At 36.9% G+C, this 19,645-nt stretch overlaps 1 protein-coding gene across 4 annotated transcripts; it reads left to right on the top strand.

Moving 5' to 3' along the window:
• Positions 1 to 8,939: 8,939 nt before the first annotated feature.
• Positions 8,940 to 16,872, top strand: LOC128220186 (peptide methionine sulfoxide reductase MsrA-like). 4 transcript variants are annotated; one of them, XM_052928463.1, is made up of 6 exons: positions 8,940 to 8,965; positions 9,719 to 9,870; positions 11,718 to 11,813; positions 13,176 to 13,240; positions 14,549 to 14,677; positions 15,745 to 16,872. In XM_052928463.1, coding segments are annotated over exons 1-6 (777 nt in total). In that variant the 5' UTR covers positions 8,940 to 8,963; the 3' UTR covers positions 16,078 to 16,872. The 4 variants fall into 4 exon arrangements, with proteins under 4 accessions (XP_052784423.1, XP_052784425.1, XP_052784427.1 ...); XM_052928465.1 differs by having other exon boundaries at positions 8,943 to 9,065; XM_052928467.1 differs by lacking the exon at positions 8,940 to 8,965 and adding an exon at positions 9,189 to 9,270.
• Positions 16,873 to 19,645: the final 2,773 nt, after the last annotated feature.

Below are 19,645 nucleotides of genomic sequence, written 5' to 3'. Positions count from 1 at the left end.
TAAATTGGAGGGCAAAAATAGCCATTGAAAGTATTTGTTCAACTCTGTACGTACTTGGGTCCATCATCATCATAATCATCGTCGTCGTCGTTGTCATCATCATCATCATCATCATCATCATCATCATCATCATCATCATCATCATCATCGATGATGATGATCATCATCATCAACTTTAACATCATCATCATCATCATCATCATCATCATCATCATCATCATCATCTATGCCGTGCCTGTTGGTGACCTTTAATTTTTGTTAGCTTATCGATACATGTATTTCAAAATCGTAACTGGTCACGTGCAGTGGCTTTATTTTGGTTGATTACGCTGGATAGTTGTTTGATTTGGTTTGTATGGTTGGTTGGCATGGCTGTCTTGCTAATTGGTAAATTGATTTGGCTAAAGCGTGAACGGTTCTGTGCTGCTGAGCTGTTTGATTGCCTGGCTAGGTTGGCAAATTGTTTGAATTCATTGTTGGTTACGCTAGGTGTTTAAGGAACGATCTGGTTGAGGCTTAAAGTTTGGCTTATAAGTCACTGACAAATTGATTTTAGTCGCTTTTGAAGACTTGCAGAAATTGATGAGGGTTATTTAATTGCTAGATAGGGCCGAGGTTGGTCGGTTGCTTGAGAAATTGCTGTGTTGTGTTTTTTGTTGTTGTTTTTTTTTAATTTAACTGTAAGATTTGGCTTCGGTAATATAGTAGTGTGGTTGTTTATTAGGTTCAGGTCCCTGATTTTGCTGGCCGTCCGTTGATGGTTGTCGTTTGTGTTTAATTGGTATTGTGTTTGGTTGGCTGATTTTTCGTTGAGCTTGCTGAGGTTTGAAAGGAGATGGCCCAGTGATAATCGTACATGTATGTTTTCCGAACTCTGAATCGGAGGGACCTGGGTTTAATCCCTACTCTGCGCCTCATCTCACTCTTACACTATTTAAAATAAAATAATGGTGTGTGTGTTTGTGTGTGCGTGCGTGCGGGCGGGCGTGCGTGCGTGCGTGCGTGCGTGCGTTCGCGCGTGCGTTCGTACGTGTTTCTTTACTTATAACATTTTATATTGCAAGTCTTTGTTAATTTTATCCATGAACTGGCAAAAATATCCATTGGTACTATTTGAACTTTGAACTTGGGATATTTTCGTGTTGCAAATGTCAGTGTCAGGGTTTCGCTCACTATTTTATGTTGTTCAACCTTTGTTGAAATTGAGTCATTTTATTTCCTTTGATGAACAAACACCGAGCAGCAACTGGCAGAAACTCATTGGAACAAAATGTTGTAAATCCAAGGTTGAAATGATTCAATATTCAACAGCGGTAGACACGATTTTCGCCAAAAATATAGCATTGTCTGCAACATGATAACGAACAAGAGATGTTTGTCAAACATTATGCCCCCTTCCCCCCCTGAGCGCCATGTTGTCAGGATTATATGGACAATTGAATGAAATATGCATGGACCGAAATGACAGCTGATTTGTTGCCGTTAAGGCAGTTTTAAGATTATGACCATTAAAGTGTGAGGATAGAGTGTGTTATGACCATGACCTTTGACTCTATGAACTCAAAATCCAGAGTCATCAGCAGGTCACCAGAAACCTAAATGTCAAGTTCGAGGGCCATGGGTGCAGGCATTGTCAAGTTATCACACAGACAAGTTTTTTTCGCTCAAGGTCACTGTGACCTTGACCTTTGACCCAATGACCCCTTAAATCATAAGGGGTCATCTACAAGTCAGATGCAACTCCAAGTCAAGTTTGAAGGCCATGGGTTCAGGCATTGTTGAGTTATCACTCGGACAACCTTTTACCATTCAAGATCACTGAGACCTTGACCTTTGGCTCTATGAATCCTAAAATCAATAAGGGTGATCTACTGATCAGGCTTAACATCCATGTCAAGTTTAATGATCATAGGTTCAGGCATTGTTGAGATATCAGTGGGAGAAGATTTGTTAACTTTTTTGCGTTAAAGGTTACTGTGACATTGACCTTGGCCTGATGACCCCCAAAGACGATAGGGGTCATCTACTGGGCAGGCCCAACCTTCATGTCAAGTTTGATGACCATAGGTCCAGGAATTGTCGAGGTCGCTTTGAAGGTCACTGTGACCTTGACCTTTGACCCCTAAAATCAATAGGGGTCATCTACTGGTCAGGCCCAACTTCCATGTCAAGTTTGAGGGCCATGGGTGCAGGCATTGTTGAGTTATCACTCGGACAACCTTTTATCATTCAAGGTCACTGTGACCTTGACCTTTGGCCCAATGACCCCTAAAATCAATAGGGACCATCTTCTGGCCAGGCCCAACCTCCAAGTCAAGTTTGAGGGCCATGGGTGCAGGCATTGTCGAGTTATCACTCGGATAACCTTTTACCATTCCAGGTCACTGTGACCTTGACCTTTAGCCCAATGACCCCTAAAATCAATAGGGACCATCTTCTGGCCAGGCCCAACCTCCAAGTCAAGTTTGAGGGCCATGGGTGCAGGCATTGTCGAGTTATCACTCGGACAACCTTTTACCATTCCAGATCACTGTGACCTTGACCTTTGGCCCGATGACCCCCAAAAACCATAGGGGTCATCTCCTGGTCAGGCCAATTCTCCAAGTCAAGTTTGAGGGCCATGGGTGCAGGCATTGTCGAGTTATCACTCGGACAACCTTTTACCATTCAAGGTGACTTTGACCTTGACCTTTGGCCAGATGACCCCAAAAAACAAAAGGGGTCATGTACTGGTCAGGCCCAATTCCAAGTCAAGTTTGAGGGCCATGGGTGCAGGCATTGTCAAGTTATCACAAGGAAAACCTTTAACCATTCAAGGTGACTGTGACCTTGACCTTTGGCCCGATGACCCCCAAAAACTATAGGGGTCTTCTACTGGTCTGGCTCAACCTCCAATTCAATTATGAGGGCCATGGGTGCAGGCATTGTCGAATTATCACTCGGACAACCTTTTACCATTCAAGGTGACTGTGACCGTGACCTTTGGCCCGATGACCCCCAAAAACAATAGGGGTCATCTACTGGTCAGGCCCAACCTCCAATTCAATTATGAGGGCCATGGGTGCCGGCATTGTTGAGTTATCACTCGGACAACCTTTTACCATTTAAGGTCACTGTGAACTTGACCTTTGACCCGATGAGCCCCAAAAACAATAGGGGTCAGCTACTGGTCAGGCCCAACCTCCAAGTCAAGTTTGAGGGCCATGGGTGCAGGCATTGCTGAGTTATCACTCGGACAACCTTTTACCATTCAAGGTCACTGTGACCTTGACCTTTGGCCTGATGACCCCCAAAAACAATAGGGGTCATCTACTGGTCAGGCCCAACCTCCATGTCAAGTTTGAGGGCCATGGGTGCAGGCATTGTTGAGTTATCACTCGGACAAGCTTTAAAATTATTTTACCATTAAAGGTCACTGTGACCTTGACCTTTGACCCGATGACCCCCAAAATCAATAGGGGTCATCTACTGATCAGGCCCAACCTTCATGTGAAGTTTGATGACCATACGTCCAGGAATTGTTGAGTTATCACTCGGACAAGCATTGGTCTACCGACGGACCGACCGACCGACCGACATACCGACATGCCTGTGCAAAGCAATATACCCCTCTTCTTCGAAGGGGGGCATAATTATTAACAATAAAGCTCCAATATTAACTTTTGATGATCATTAATCATTGTGATAAGCAGTTTGTTCACATTCCTCACTAAACTTTTTTGACGAAGTCTGACTATCATGTGACAAGTTGAACGAAAATGAAATCACATATGTATAAACTTAATATCACACCTGGCACCCATGAAAACTGTATTCTAGTATACCTGGTATTTCCCTTGCTATCTAACCAAACGCTTTAATGTTACTTGTTCAGAGTGGCGGATACGAGTTCTTGTGGTAACACACTTGACTGTCACTCCAGGAACGCAGGTTTGATTCCCCATCCGCATCACATAAATACTAATCGTGTTCCAGGAGGGACGTTAAATGGGGGTGGGGGATGCCTTGCAATCTTATCGGAGCACTCGCCGAATGGGCACGGCCTGAGTGCGAGTATAAATAAGCTTACACACCACCACTTACTAGTAGTGTCCGGCCGCCCGGTTAGCTCAAACGGTAGAGACTGTTGGACTGCGAATCTGACAACCCGGGTTCGATTCCCGGGCGGACCAGGTCACTTCTGTCGTGATTGGTTATGAAATCCTTTCTACGACCATTCGCACTGTACCACTGCCCCTGGCATGTACAGAAGTTGTCAGTTCCTTGCAGAGGTGAAGACACCTAGCTAGTACTGGTTAACCGCCTGATAGTCTGCCCAGGATAGGTGTGCGGAGGTTGAACTGTCACTCTGGGACCCTTCAATGTGCTCACGCCGGGACCTGGAGTATTAACTACTAACACCACCACCAATTACTTGTCCAGTATTGTGAAATACATAGTACCGGTTGGTTGGTATTCATAAAACATCGTAATTAAGTCAATTCCTAACTTAAGTTGATTTATTATAATATTCATAGTCAATATTAAAAGAAAAGTTTAAGTGTTTTTAACCTTAAAGTATGTTTTAATAAGGTCATTGCAAATAATGTATTTTGGTAATTCTTCAGTTTTATTTCGTATGATTTAATAGATTCTCAAATTAGGAAAGTGACCGTTAAGTTAGGAAGAGAGACTTAGTAAAACCAATTATGGTTAACTCTCAATTCTGTAATTTTCTCACTGTTCATGCGTTTCTTTCACTCCATATATTGTATCTGTGCAGTTCTGTATTTTCAAATGCTTATTTACTGTGTTCAATATTTTCTGTAATAAATACTGGTTAAACCAAGTTAGGAAACGAAGAAAAAGTTTTATGAATATCGCCCCTGGATTGGAGATCTTCATAGCTAATTTTGTTTTCTGGCTGGATTGGCTATGTATGTTGTTGTTGTGTTGAGTAAACTAGATTCGCTGGATATCTTTACGCTTTATGGCGTTTACATGACGAGATTTACCCTCGGGTACAAAATTGCATGAGTCAAAGGGAAAACTTACTGCAATACTTGTCACTCACTTATTTGAAATGACGTTATGATATACCCGTCGCAGTATATGATGGCCCTGTTGTTGTTGTTGTTACTATTGATGATGTTGTTTTTGTTGTTATTATTACTGTTGTTGTTGTTGATGATGTTAGTTAGCGTAAACGCGTCCGTCGTAATTAAGCAGTTGTATTAAAATTACCGCATATAAAAATAAAACTAGGTCCCGGATTGTCACCGTCATCCTTTCCAAGGCTCCATAGGCCTAAAACACTTTGGGTTCAGGGTACCTGACCCTCCCTGCGAAATAGGCGCCGACCCTACCAATTTTATAGTCCGTCGATGAAAAAAAAACGATGATAGAAAAATAAATTAAGTGTGTGTGTTTAATATGTAGTCAAGTTAAACCCTTTTAAGCGTTATACAGAAGATTACTTTAACACTATTTCCCATGTATGCCAATAACTTGATATACCTTGAAGCTCATCTACACATGTATGTCCCCTCCCCCCAAGCTTTTTCGATAGCTTGTGACATCGAAGGTCATTTATACAAGTTCGAGACCTTTGAACTCACTCATACATGTTATCTCTCCCTCTGCCTTTTTCAAGGGCTCGGGACCTTCAAGCTAACGTGCAGTGGTGTCCAGTAGCAGCAACGGAAACCTGTATGTCCAGCTGTCTGTTTGCAAGCTAGTAAGCTTTACACGAACAAAAAGAAAATACCTAAAAAGAACGTGTCAGAGAAAAGTTGAATACAAATTCTGAGTAATCAAGGCGAAGTCAATTGAAAACAGTTAAATGGGTTAAGAGGACAGACAATTTAAATTTAATTATGTGTAAAGCACCAAACAACGATAAGGTCTACCCATGTTCTCCAGTTAGTTTGAAGTGTGTGTTTCTTGAAACCTTTTTCAAAATGCAATTGCAATACAGTCAAAACTCGCTATGTCGAAGTCGTTTGGACCTCTGGAAATACTTCGAGATAACGGATAGTCGATATAATCGAAATACAAAACATGTCTTACTCAACACCACACATTTGAAAAAAACCAGAACATTCAGATGAGAGAGTTCGACATAGCGAGTTCCGACTGTATTTCTATTTCAGCCTTAATCTCATACCACTAATATTACTGATGCTGCCGACAAAAAAGTTCTGCTACCCAAAACTGTATCTTTGCAAACACGTTGGTAGTATTACCAGAATAGAACCGTGGCTGTGCTGGTGACAGAGCTCGGAGTTTACAGTGTACAATGCAATGGATGTGTTGAAGTCTGCAGTAACGGTAAAAATGTAGCTACACTAGCTGTACTTCACGTTTCGTCGGTGTTGATATCGGACAGTGGAAGAGTTGAAGTCTTGGTAATGTCGGACAGTGTAAGAGTTGAAGTGTTTGTATAATATCGGACAGTGTAAGTGTAAAAGTCTTGGTAGTGTCGGACAGTGTAAGAGTTGAAGTTTTGGTAATGTCGGACAGTGTGAAAGTTACAGTCTTGGTAATGTCGGACAGTGTAAGAGTTGAAGTCTTGGTAGTGTCGGACAGTGTAAGAGTTGAAGTGTTGGTATAAAGTCGGACAGTGTAAAAGTTGAAGTCTTGGTAATGTCGGAAAGTGTAAGAGTAAAAGTCTTGGTAATGTGTCAGTGTAAGTGTTGAAGTCTTGGTAATGTCGGGCAGTGTGAGAGTTGAAGTCTTGGTAATGTCGGACAGTGTAAGTGATAAAGTGTTGGTAATGTCGGACAGTGTAAGAGTTGAAGTGTTGGTATAAAGTCGGACAGTGTAAGAGTTGAAGTCTTGGTAATGTCGGACAGTGTAATAGTTGAAGTCTTGGAAATGTCGGACAGTTTAAGAGTTGAAGTCTTGGTAATGTCGGAGAGTGTAAGAGTTGAAGTCTTGGTAATGTCGGACAGTATAAGAGTTGAAGTGTTGGTATAAAGTCGGACAGTGTAAGAGTTGAAGGCTTGGTAATGTCGGACAGTGTAAGAGTTGAAGTCTTAGTAATGTCGGACAGTGTAAGAGTTGAAGTGTTGGTATAAAGTCGGACAGTGTAAAAGTTGAAGTCTTGGTAATGTCGGACAGTGTAAGAGTTGAAGTCTTGGTATAGAGTCGGACAGTGTAAGAGTTGAAGTCTTGGTAATGTCGGACAGTGTAAGAGTTGAAGTCTTGGTAATGTCGGACAGTGTAAGAGTTGAAGTCTTGGTAGTGTCGGACAGTGTAAGAGATACATTAGCTGTGATGTGGCTGTGGTGGCTATGTCGGACGGTGTGTGTATTGTAATGATGTCAGCAAACTATAAAAGCGGAGCTTTGTCATTCATACTAATTGATATTTTGGCATCAACCTATAATGTGGCTCTGCACAGCTAACTTCAACTCGTACATGTACGGGCACCTTCACTGGCACACGTCCAAGTGGTGCTTCGCATCACCATCTATCTTGATGGCAATGATTGCATAAATAGTCCAAACATACTCTATATATAGGGTTTGGACAAGATACATAGGAGACGTTACTTCCACTTCATGTAACGTTGATATTTTCAAACCGTGAATGAACTAATATTGAAACAAATGGTCGAAACGTACCACGGGTTACCCCAATCGAAAAAAAACTCGGCCATTATACAAAAGTATTGATTATCCCGAAGCTTGCCGAAGATGGCCGAGTTGTTTAGATTGGTGTCTACCCCGGGCCTAGGAGTCTCCGTGATAAAGTTGGGGCAGAAGTTTGCACTCGACAACGAGAACACTCGGTACTCGACGACGTGGACCACGTTTCAAAAGTGCCCTCCTCATCCCTGGAGAGGCTGTTCCGGGTCGTTTCAACGCTTTTTTATCTCTCTAAAAACCTTCATCTCGGCTTGAAGGGGCTGTCTCGAAACTTCGGAGAAATAAAAACAACGTCCAATGCCCCCTCCGCGAACAACTAAAACGGTGAATGAAACTAGTATAGTCTTCATACCGTAAAGTCAAATGAAGACATGCAATTATATGTCATATGTCCTGTCAATTTAAATTTCGACCTAAGTTAATTGTACTTTTTACTAGTCATGAATGAATTTATGACCGCATCATGCACAAATATAGATGAAACTTAATTGAATATGCATGAACATGATATAATTTTGACATAACATGACGAATTTCATCGATGTAGATCGGAACAATGTTATATATTCATTAAAGGGATTCGCTCGTGTTTTGGCACCAAATATATCTTTTCCGCTTATGCATCTGAAAAACACTGATATTACAATTAGTTTACTCTTTAATACCGAAATTGCAGAAAAAAAATCAATTAAGGAAAAAAACTGGTAATATAGGGGAGCGAATCCACGCTGGCACAGGCAAGGTTTTTTTAGAGAGCAGATATATTATCCACTCGCCCACAAGGACGAATATTTAAACCTTGATAAAACATCGATAGTATTTGCGTGATAATGTCAATCAACCAATCACGCTTTAGCCTTTTCAGGCTTGAATCGCGTAAATAACGAATAAAAACAAAAAGGACTTAAAAGACGATAGTTTAGCATATATCAATTTGTTGAAGGGCTTACAGCCGTCAATATCTTAGTTTTAACACTCTTAATGATTTGCCACACTTAAATTCGTAATAAAATTATTTTTCACATAAGAAGTGCATTTTACAAACCATGAAAAGTCCTTATAATAATATTAATCCGGAGTCTCTGGACCCAGTTTTAACATCATAACAATAGAGCGCTGTTGTATTGTGCCATTGTTTTTAGTTTTTATCAAACCGTGACTATTCGAACAACCGCATGTACTTTAGATATGTTTTAATGAAATGTATTTTAGCTCTGTCGTGTTCGCTATGACTTGAGCCGTTATGTCTAGATATTATATTAATCAAGCGCCTGAATGAATACACATACTCAAGCGTCTATAATCATTGATTTACACCAGATTTGGAAAGTTATGTAAGAACTATTTGTACTGTTTTGCAACGTCCTATTTGTTGTCATTCAAACTTCTGGTCATAAGCTGTAAACAATACTCATATTTTATCAATACCAACCGGTAGGTTGTCTTCAACTTATTGCTTTATTCTAAGAATTTGCATGAAATCACGGCACATATATGTTGTGTACATGTATGTCATCTGGTGATTTCTCACACAATACATAGACGGGTTAGTCATGAGAATGACCTGTGCTTTTTACATAAACCTGTTTAATTATGGATGAATGATTTTATAAACAAATTTATCTTTACTTATAAATAGGTAATGAATAGACAAGTATTTTTTCAGTACATAAACTCATACTGAACACAATTAGACTTCATAGTGAACTTAATACAGTAGTATTGTTGTAATGTTTTGATACAATCACAGTCTTATTGTTAAAAAGACTATGTGTAAATAACATGTATGCAGACTGGAAATTTTAATATTTAAAGGTATTTTCTTTCGTTTTAGTGTTTAATCTAATGTTTAACAGCTAATGTTACTGTTAGCCATCACAGCAGCTTTCATAGACTCAGCCTTTGATTAACTAGCCCAAATTGTATTTCTTGCTTTGAAATTGAAACAAACAAATTATATGAAATTAAATTGAAGCAAGCCAGATATTCATCTTACCCATGTCCGCCTTTTTTACCACATTTTCAGTACTAGTTCTTCTTTAATTCAGAACAACATAATAATTTTTATAATCTTTCTTTCCCAACAGGAGTGTGCTGTTTGGAGTTAAAGGGAAGACAGGGGGAGTGTTACTGCTAGTGCAGTCTGTTCTACACCACCACCAGGTGGCCAGTTTTATATTCATGGGAGATTCTATGTCAAGACCCTCCACTATGCCAACTCCACAGGATGCCCTTCAAGGTTGAGTCATTGTTTTATTTTTAAATCATCTTGTTTGCATGTTTTGAGCTCGCCTGTTCGATGAATAAGGAGAGCTATCCTAGTCACCCGAGCGTCGGCATAACCACTTATGTTAAAGTTTGTGTACCACCTCAAATATTTTCAAAGTCCATTGACATATGGCTTTGAAACTTTGCACACTTGTTCACCATCATGTCCCCAACCTGTACAGAGGAGGAGGTAACTCTATCAAGCATTTTGACAAAAGTATGCCTCTTTTTCTACTTAGAATTTACATTAAAGTTTGCGTACCACCTCAAATATTTTCAAAGTCCATTGACATATGGCTTTGAAACTTTGCATGCTTGTTCACCATCATGTCCCCAACCTGTACACAGGAGGAGGTAACTTTATCAAGCATTTTGACAAAATTATGCCCCTTTTTCTACTTAGAATTTACGTTAAAGTTTGCGCACCACCTCAAATATTTTCAAAGTCCATTGACATCTGGCTTTGAAACTTTGCACGCTTGTTCACCATCATGCCCCCAACCTGTGCCCAGGAGGATGTAATTATTTCAAGCATTTTGACAAAATTATGCCCCTCTTTCGACTTAGAATTTATGTAAAAGTTTGCCTACCACCTCAAATATTTTCAAAGTCCATTGACATCTGGCTTTGAAACTTTGCACCCTTGTTCACCATCATGTCCCCAGCCTGTACACAGGAGGATGTCACTGTATCAAGCATTTTGACAAAATTATGCCCCTTTTTCCACTTAAAATGAACGTTAAAGTTTCCCTACCACCTCAAATATTTTCAAAGTCCATTGACATATGGCTTTGAAACTTTGCATGCTTGTTCACCATCATGTCCCCAACCTGTACACAGGAGGAGGCAACTTTATCAAGCATTTTGACAAAATTATGCCCCTTTTTCGACTTAGAATTTATGTTTAAGTTTGCGCACCACCTCAAATATTTTCAAAGTCCATTGACATCTGGCTTTCAAACTTTGCACTCTTGTTCACCAACATACCCCAGCCTGTACACTGGAGGAGGTAACTCTATCAAGCATTTTGACAAAGTTATGCCCCTCTTTCTACTAAAAATTTACGTTAAAGTTTGTGTACCACCTCAAAAAAATTCCGATTCAATTTATGTAAATAACTCAGCACATCATGCATTGCATTGAAATCTAATCGAACAGAGATCCATGCATGTTTCGCCAAAACTTTTCAATCCATACACCGAAAAGCTGCGGGATAGTCGAGCGCGCTGTCTCTGTGACAGCTCTTGTTAGGTATAGTCATAGAAAGGGTGTCTTGCTGTTGGCTTCATCCAAACATTTAAACTTTGGCAGTAATTTAACACATTTTCCAGCTATTTACATCCAACTTAAATGGTACAGTAACCAATTACAATTTGCATATATTTGCATATGTTACAATGGCAATAACTCTGGTTTCAACAAGTGACATGAGGGTTGGCATCTCGTTGCTCTGCTCTTGTTAACTTTCACCAAAATGATTGAATGGAAAGTTGCCATTTGACAATGTACGAAAGGTCTTTCATATCACAGTGACGATTGATTGGCTAGTGTGGCCCTGAAAGCAGATGTCAAATATATATTGTTGAAACTTTAAATATGTTTGAAATCACATCAACAGCTGTTATTCAGTTATGATTGTATACCAATCATTAATATGGTCTATTGTTAATAAATGTTAATTTCTAACTTAATCATGCATTATGATTCAGTTCTTTTGAAATCATTTAAACTTTGTTAACTGAGCATTGTTCACAATAAAAATCCTGTTATGTCAATAGATTTAAATTCCATCAAATATGATTCTTTTGGTAATCACAGGTCGTGATGAGGCCATCAAAGTGTCGAGAAAACATGCAGTAAATGGCAACCCAACAATGCCTCCCTTTCCAGACGAAATGCAGATGGCTATGTTTGGTAATAAGTAGTCGCTATGAAATTTCCAAACATTTAAACACTTCCTAATTATAGTGTATAATTTTAAATAATTAAAGTACACATCATGAAATGGTAATTATTCCAATGTGTATATAAAGAACCACAGGAACGCTTGAAGTTAGGCTGTGCAAATTGATTCCATGCTTAGCGTCATTGGGCGAGGACATTTTCAGCATTCAGAATGAAATTATTCTTACCATAATTTACATTTAAGCAAAAAAAAAAAAGGTTTTCTAGAGCTCAATATTTAAATAAACTGGATTTTCTGTATGATAAAATTTGGATTTCATGTTATACATATTCATGAACTTGGTATATCTTGTTAAACTCTACTTATAGACATCATGAAAGGATAAGCCCATGCCAATTAAATGCAAATGTAAATATAATCAATGCATAGAGCAAAATTTGTTCTGCATTTTAATCTGAAGTTTAGACTCCTGTATATGAATTTGGCCAAAGAAAAACATACCGGGTATTTAAGAATTTCATTTCAATTTTTTTTAAAAGGGGGATTGGTTAGATTTAACAGTATTAAATATAATCAAAACATTTTGAATATATTGGTTGCACGTGTTGCAAGTGGTCAGGATTTTTTACAGAAAATTTAAGCTAGAGAAATAACTTCCCAGAATGTTGCCTTGATACAGGATGTCATTTAATGAGTCATTAAAATACAAATCATAATTGAAAATTCATGATTTTTCAACGGAAGTTATTCTAATTTGCCAAACGATCAATGCAGATTATATGTCTAGTCACTAAACGACACATAATAAAACTGTGGAAGCGATCTGTCCCAAATACTTCCAAACATGTCAGGGCTGCCTCTTGCTATAAAATAATAAACACTCAATACAGGAATCTTCTAATCCCTAAAAAGGTGAAAGATTTGCTGTATAAAAAAAATCCGTCTGCGTACAATTATTTCGACTCTCAACTCTTAAGTGCATTCTTAAGGGGAATTTTTCCAGAAAAAGGTAATTTGAAATAAACACTATCATTTCTTAGCAGGGGTATTCTTTGAAAAAATACGTAAAAGTGAATTGTTGGATTCTATATCATGACCGTATATTGAAGGTCAGCAATGCACATATCTGGTTTTTAAAAAACATTTTTCTTTATAAACGGGACAACCTGTAGAGGAATTTTGACACAGAATCGGGGGGAAATGCATACTTTTCAGGTGACAAATCAGGCCTAAATTTGGCATGACATTCAGTAGATAGACAGCCCTGCTTGAACACACTTGTACCAACATTTATCAATAATTCCTTAATTAAAAACATAAGCCTCATCAGAGCCATTGTCCAGTCAATTATATCAATGAATTCTTTTCAGGAATGGGCTGCTTTTGGGGAGCAGAGAGAAAGTTCTGGAAGCTACCTGGGGTCTTCTCAACTCAGGTAATGTTCAGTATGAAACATGATTTATATGTGACATAGTAGGTATGATTTATATGTGACATAGTAGCTATGATTTATATGTGACATAGTAGCTGTGATTTATATGTGACATAGTAGGTATGATTTATATGTGACATAGTAGCTATGATTTATATGTGACATAGTAGCTATGATTTATATGTGACATAGTAGGTATGATTTATATGTGACATAGTAGCTATGATTTATATGTGACATAGTAGCTATGATTATAAGTGTCTTACTCATGTGGCAGTATCTATCAAAATAGTATCATTTGGTTGTATATTTTAAAATTTTCAGAACTACAATGTTTTCTGTTTTCATTGTTTTATTCTAGAAGTCAGAAACAATCTTAATGTGTAGCATTCTTTCTTAGTTTGCAAAGAAATATAGTTTGGGAAGGAATAAAGAAGATAGAGTCCAGGTCTTGTCAAAGCCTCAGCATAATTGTATCGGCATGAAAGTACTTGGCATCAGCCATATGTTAAAACCATTCAAACTATTTAAATGAAACTTTATACACATGTTGCCAGAGACAATAAGTACATGTAAAGCAATTCCCATAAGTCTGACTTGTTTAGTTATGCACCTTTTCTGATTGAAACACAACAGACCAGTCTGCTCCAATTCACTCTTATTAAAATACCAGTATGCCAATTCTAACTTTAAGGGCCTTTTTGGGGATAAGTTTTGTAAAGATAAAGGATTGAAAAATATTTCTAAAATAGTAGTCACAACACCACTTTTGGATTGTTCTGAATTATTTGCTCACTAATAATTTGTTGCAGCAGGGTTAGCAATAGGATCTCTAATTTCAAGCTGAGTATATATGCTCTTATTATTAAGTGCACAAACTTTCCATCTGAATAAGCACAAAATGTTCAATTGACATAATTGCTCTCTCAATATATGTATTTATTCAATGACCTTCCTTGTTTTGGGAATAATACAACCATTAGGAATTTTCTAGTATTACAAAAGGGTATTATGACTTGAACTGACGTCATTTTGCCCTACTTATTTAGCGTCAAACATTTTAACAAGAAAAATAATACAGTCTTCATTTTTGGTGACAAATGTATCATGGGACAAAACTAATCGAACATCCATTGCCATTTACCGGTAATACAAATTTTTATGAAACTTATAACAGAAATGATGAAAGCCCGCTTTATAACTTTTCCTTAACAGTTTCAAATCTTTTGTATTAAATGACAACTCGTGTTAGATCAGAAAAAAATGTATATGTGTTAACTAATTATTTCATACATGTATCATCTATCCCAGGTTGGGTACTCAGCAGGCTACACAAAGAATCCCACATACAAGGAGGTCTGTTCAGGCAACACTGGCCATAATGAGGTCTTTAGGGTTGTATTTGATCCGGCAAACATCTCATACGGGGAACTGCTCAAGGTAATGGTAGAAGCGAAGACGGTGTAGTTACCTCCCTTCCATAGATTTAAATTTCTGTACAGCCTACAAGGGGGCGGGGCGGGGGGGGGGGGGGGTGTTAGCAGATTTGCCATATCAGCTTTGGTTGCTAGAGTTTTAAGTCAAGTAAGTCAACTATATAGTGTATGGGCTGAAAGACATATTAACTCCACTATTGTAATCCTCCACTTCATCGCTAGTTAGCTATGGAGCGAAGTTTCTTTGATATGGGTTGCTATATAAAAACAGCCCAAGTAAAAACAGCCAAATTAAACAATTAATACCATTATTTAGTTCTAGTTATATCAAATAAAGCAATGCTTCTGTTTGAAATTTTATTAAAACTGCTTCTTTGGATATTTTTGGTTATTATTAAACATGGGAGAAGGCAAAACTTTGTACCAACCCAGATATGTTCAGAATATGAACATGCAGGTAGAGTATTGCCATTGCTAATGCCTATAATATTAACATGAGTAATAAGAGTTGCATGGTGAAAATGCTCCACATATCATTCATTCTAGATACAAGATACAAGAATCTTTATATAAAGTCAGGTATGTGTTAACAAGAAACATTAGCTTAATGAGCCATTTTCTGACATGGGAAGCTACTCCAGGTAAAGGTAGAATGTGAAGTGGTGTTAGAGTTGCTCCCCTTTGTTCATAATGCTTTATTGCGAAGTAGATAAGAGAATTATAAAAACGCAGTGGACATATATTTGCCATGTCTTATTACTGCCATCATGCTTAAAATACATAAAACAATCATTGCCAGTGTCCTAAATTAATGGATGGACGAATAAAATTGATTTTGTTTATAGTCAAACCCTGTTGGCTCCAACTCACAGGGACCGGTGAAATACTTTAAGCCTCTTGAAATGCTAGCCAAGTTGGAATGCTTCCATTCAGTAGAAAAAAATGATCCTATCCAGCTGACGAGGAAATCGAGCCAAGCGAGGTTGACTGTACTTGAAATTTTCTTGCTTGTCATAATTGATGATCATCATTGTACATGTTATAAATATTTTGACTTCTGATATGTTTAAGGTGTTTTGGGAGAGCCATAACCCTACTCAACTGAATCGTCAAGGTAACGACTGGGGCACACAGTATCGTTCAGGAATCTACTACTACAGTGACGAACAGCGGGACGAGGCCCTGGCATCCAAAGATGAATATGAAAAACTCCTCATAGCCAAAGGATATGACAAAATTGCTACAGAAATCAAACAAGCGTCAGAATTTTACTATGCCGAGGACTATCATCAGCAATACTTGCATAAAAACCCTGATGGTTATTGCGGACTTGGGGGAACGGGGGTTAGTTGTCCTATAGGGCTGGGCGTTAGCAAGAAGAAGCAGGGTAAAAGTGATCTGTGATAAAGCTATGTGATGGTTTTCTCTATTATGTTATACCTCTGATTGACTGTATTTATAATGGGTTTCAGGTCTAATATTCTTTCATAACTTACTATATAACATTTTTACATATTGTTATTTATTATTAATTTTTATGATAATTTTGATGTACCAACTACTATTGTTTTGAAATTTTTAGTAAACCTAATTTTGTGTCCGTATATTAAAGTGGCACTCTTATTCAAAATCAATACATACACATAAATAACAAACACAAATTTTGAGTGAAAAACCTTTAACTTCTTCCTAAATAATGCATTTATGGAAAAATCAATTACTGATAATAAGATTGTAACCATGTTTTTAATAGCTGAATACGCAAAAATATTAAATGATTGGTGAGTGCTAAAAGATTAACTGCAATATCCTATCGTCTCATAAGGTAGGAATACCATGCCTTCTGCACCTTTATAAGAACCATCGTTTTTAACATTTATTCATCCTTTTTGGTATATTAAAACATTTGTATTAAATGTGGTCAATCTTATTTTGGAGTAAGAGTGCATCTTTAATCATATTGTTGTTGCTAATTACCTTGTAAACATTGTAAAACTGAGTAGTATTGTGTATAATCCAAATATTTTTTGCCATATGTGAAACACACATCATATGAACTGAATTTAAAAATTAAAACCGAAGTGGAGTATATCAGTATGTCATAGAATTGCCATATTTATTAATTTGTAATTTTTAATGGTAAATTTGATTGTTAATCCCTAATTTTATAAACTTTCCAGAAATAAAGAAGTGAAAATATGTTTATTACTTTCCAGAAATAAGAAGTGAAAATCTATTTATTACTTTCCAGAAATAAAGAAGTGAAAATATATTTATTTATTTCCAGTAATAAAGAAGTGAAATTCTATTTATTACTTTCCAGAAATAAAGAAGTAAAAATATATTTATTTATTTTCAGAAATAAAGAAGTGAAATTTTATTAATTATTTCCAGAAATAAAGTAGTGAAATTTTATTTATTACTTTCCAGAAATAAAGAAGTGAAATTTTATTTTATAAATTATTATTTTCCAGAAATAAAGAAGTGAAAATCTGTCTATTTCTATAGTTATGGGTTTGTCATGTACACCACAACAAACCAATACTTTGAATGAAATAAATATTCAATTATGCTTAAAAGTTTTCTAAGAAAACGATGTCATGTTCAAATAAGTACTGAGTTATGAGAACCGATACCAACTTTCAATAAGTGTTAATTACCTATTTCTTAGGATTGGTTGAAACTTTTAAAAGATTGTCCACATGTCATCTTGAGGTCAGCTTTCACATTTAAGTTATTATATTGGTTAATAGTTAGCAGTGCTCCAGCTGGGATTTGAACAGGGCAGGGTGCTAGGTCAGAAAGGGCACTTACTGTGCATTGAATGAGTCTTAATGGGGCACTTACAAGGGCCAATGTTCAATAATTCATTTTGTGGCTGTATTCAGTTGTAACTTCTTTCAATACTAATAGTTTGTTATGAATACCCTTAAGTGTTCTCTTTACTTTAGTGTCAAAATTATGTATATCAACTATTTTAGACTTATTTCTGAAAATTGACTTGACGATATTGTGTCCATAAAATCAAATATAGTTCATAATTATAAAAGGCTCTGTCAAATAAAAGGGCACAGAGGGGCATAGTTAAAAGGCAGCAGGGTGCTGGAAAAGGGCAGCAGGACACCCCCCTGCTATTTAGGCCTAGCTCACAGTAGCACTGGTTATTATTTGATAAGAATTGACCCATCAACAATCATTTCAACTAACTTTGATTAAACTAAAGAACTAACCAGTTTTAGACAAAACTATTGGCTGGAGCTCAATATTAAATTTTAGAGTTGGCCAAGAAAAGGAATTAACTGAGGAATTTCCTTTGCACCAGTACTTTACGAACAGTAAGAATGCGTAAAAATAAGTGGTATTTCAGAAATGTTCTAAGGCAGAAAACCACATGAATAAGGATTATGACTGTATAGGGTCAAAGGTAGATTTGATTTATTTTAAACTCAATAAGCCATACTTTTGTGGTTAATATATGACTGTTTAGGGTAAACCGTACAATAGCCTGATTGATTGACATAATCAACAGAGGATAATGTAAAAACAATGCCTTATTGGGAGTTATTTTAACAATGACATATTTTAACAATGACACTGTCTAGTGAAACTCTCATTGTATCCATATTTCTTATTCATAATTACCTGTTTAACCCATAGGTGGCAGTGTGAGTTAAAGACGATGAAAACCAAAATGATGTAATCATAGGAATAATGATTATGTAATTATATCAACAAACAATTTTTTTATCTTGTGTAATTATATATGCAAGAGTTGTTTCAGAAGTTTGCAGAATTTAAACATATAAAGAACAAAATTTGTAGAAAATGTATTACTTGGTACAAGTGATTTTCAATGTATATTATATTGACGGAAGAAGACGGTGTATTTCATTAAACGTAACATTTAGATTTCTGGTATCCATGACAACACACACATGTACTTGACTCTGGTAAAGACCTGATATTTGTGAAGAAGATATAATTTTCACAGTATGATGGCACTGTAATTTGTCAGGGTGAATAAGTATGTGAAGAATTCATGTAACTTTTCCATCAAGAAATCTTTTTTGCATAGTTGGACGACGTTATCTAAAGCATAGCTAGTATACATCTATATATCAAAGTTATGTATTTTTTCTGTGCACTGTCTCTGACGCATACTGCCACCTTTACTTGAAAACATGAAAGCATAGGAAAATGTTGTTTAAAGAGGAAATTATATCTTATTCATAAAATTATATGTGTAATACTATTAAACTTCCGTCAAACCCAATAATGTACTACAAATTTGGAAAAAAACATTTAAAAGAAACGCCTATGTTTTGTTTGAATACTTAAAATAGAGGTGTTTTTCATAACTGATTATTAAGTGCATACCGGACATTTTGCCTTTATGAAAATAACTAAATGGAATGATCTCTAGCCTAAAATGCACTTAAGTCGTATAACTGGCATTTTACATACACCAGACTGAAGTATCATCATCCTCGGCACCCCAGCATATCATAACCTATATGATACCCTTAGCAAATCAGCTGTAAAAATCTTGTACTCCTGAACAATTAATTAGGTGAAATCACGCCGCTTGATTGGTCGCATGAGACAAACCTCATGTGGTGCGGAAATGGCCGAGAAGTTATGGATATAATCTTGATTCAAAATAATCCAATGAGATCAGGGCTTACACATCATTTTAGGCAGGATATTGTTAAATATGCCGATAGCTCTTCACAAAGGAGATTCTTTCCTTTTGTATCGGCCATTTCATTGGTCGAAAAATGTTTATGAATATTCAAGAATTACAAAGTTTTCCTAGCCAACTTGCCTAGGGTATCATATAGGTTATGATACGCTGGGGTGCCGGGGATGAAGTATCATATAGTTGGACCATTTTATATTTAAGAAACCAAACTTTTTTTCTTTATGTGTTTAATATAGGTATAGGGTTTTAGCTGCACCTTGACCTTATCCA

This window comes from Mya arenaria, chromosome 15, assembly GCF_026914265.1.
Source record: "Mya arenaria isolate MELC-2E11 chromosome 15, ASM2691426v1".
In the NCBI taxonomy this organism is placed as follows: domain Eukaryota; kingdom Metazoa; phylum Mollusca; class Bivalvia; order Myida; family Myidae; genus Mya; species Mya arenaria.
Note: the sequence above shows the minus strand (reverse complement) of the source record. Positions and strands in the feature narration are given on the sequence as shown.

Coding starts and splice junctions, on each gene's coding strand:
- LOC128220186 (XM_052928463.1), top strand. Junction 9,871..11,717: donor TCCACAGGATGCCCTTCAAG/GTTGAGTCATTG, acceptor TGGTAATCACAG/GTCGTGATGAGGCCATCAAA. Junction 14,678..15,744: donor CATACGGGGAACTGCTCAAG/GTAATGGTAGAA, acceptor GATATGTTTAAG/GTGTTTTGGGAGAGCCATAA.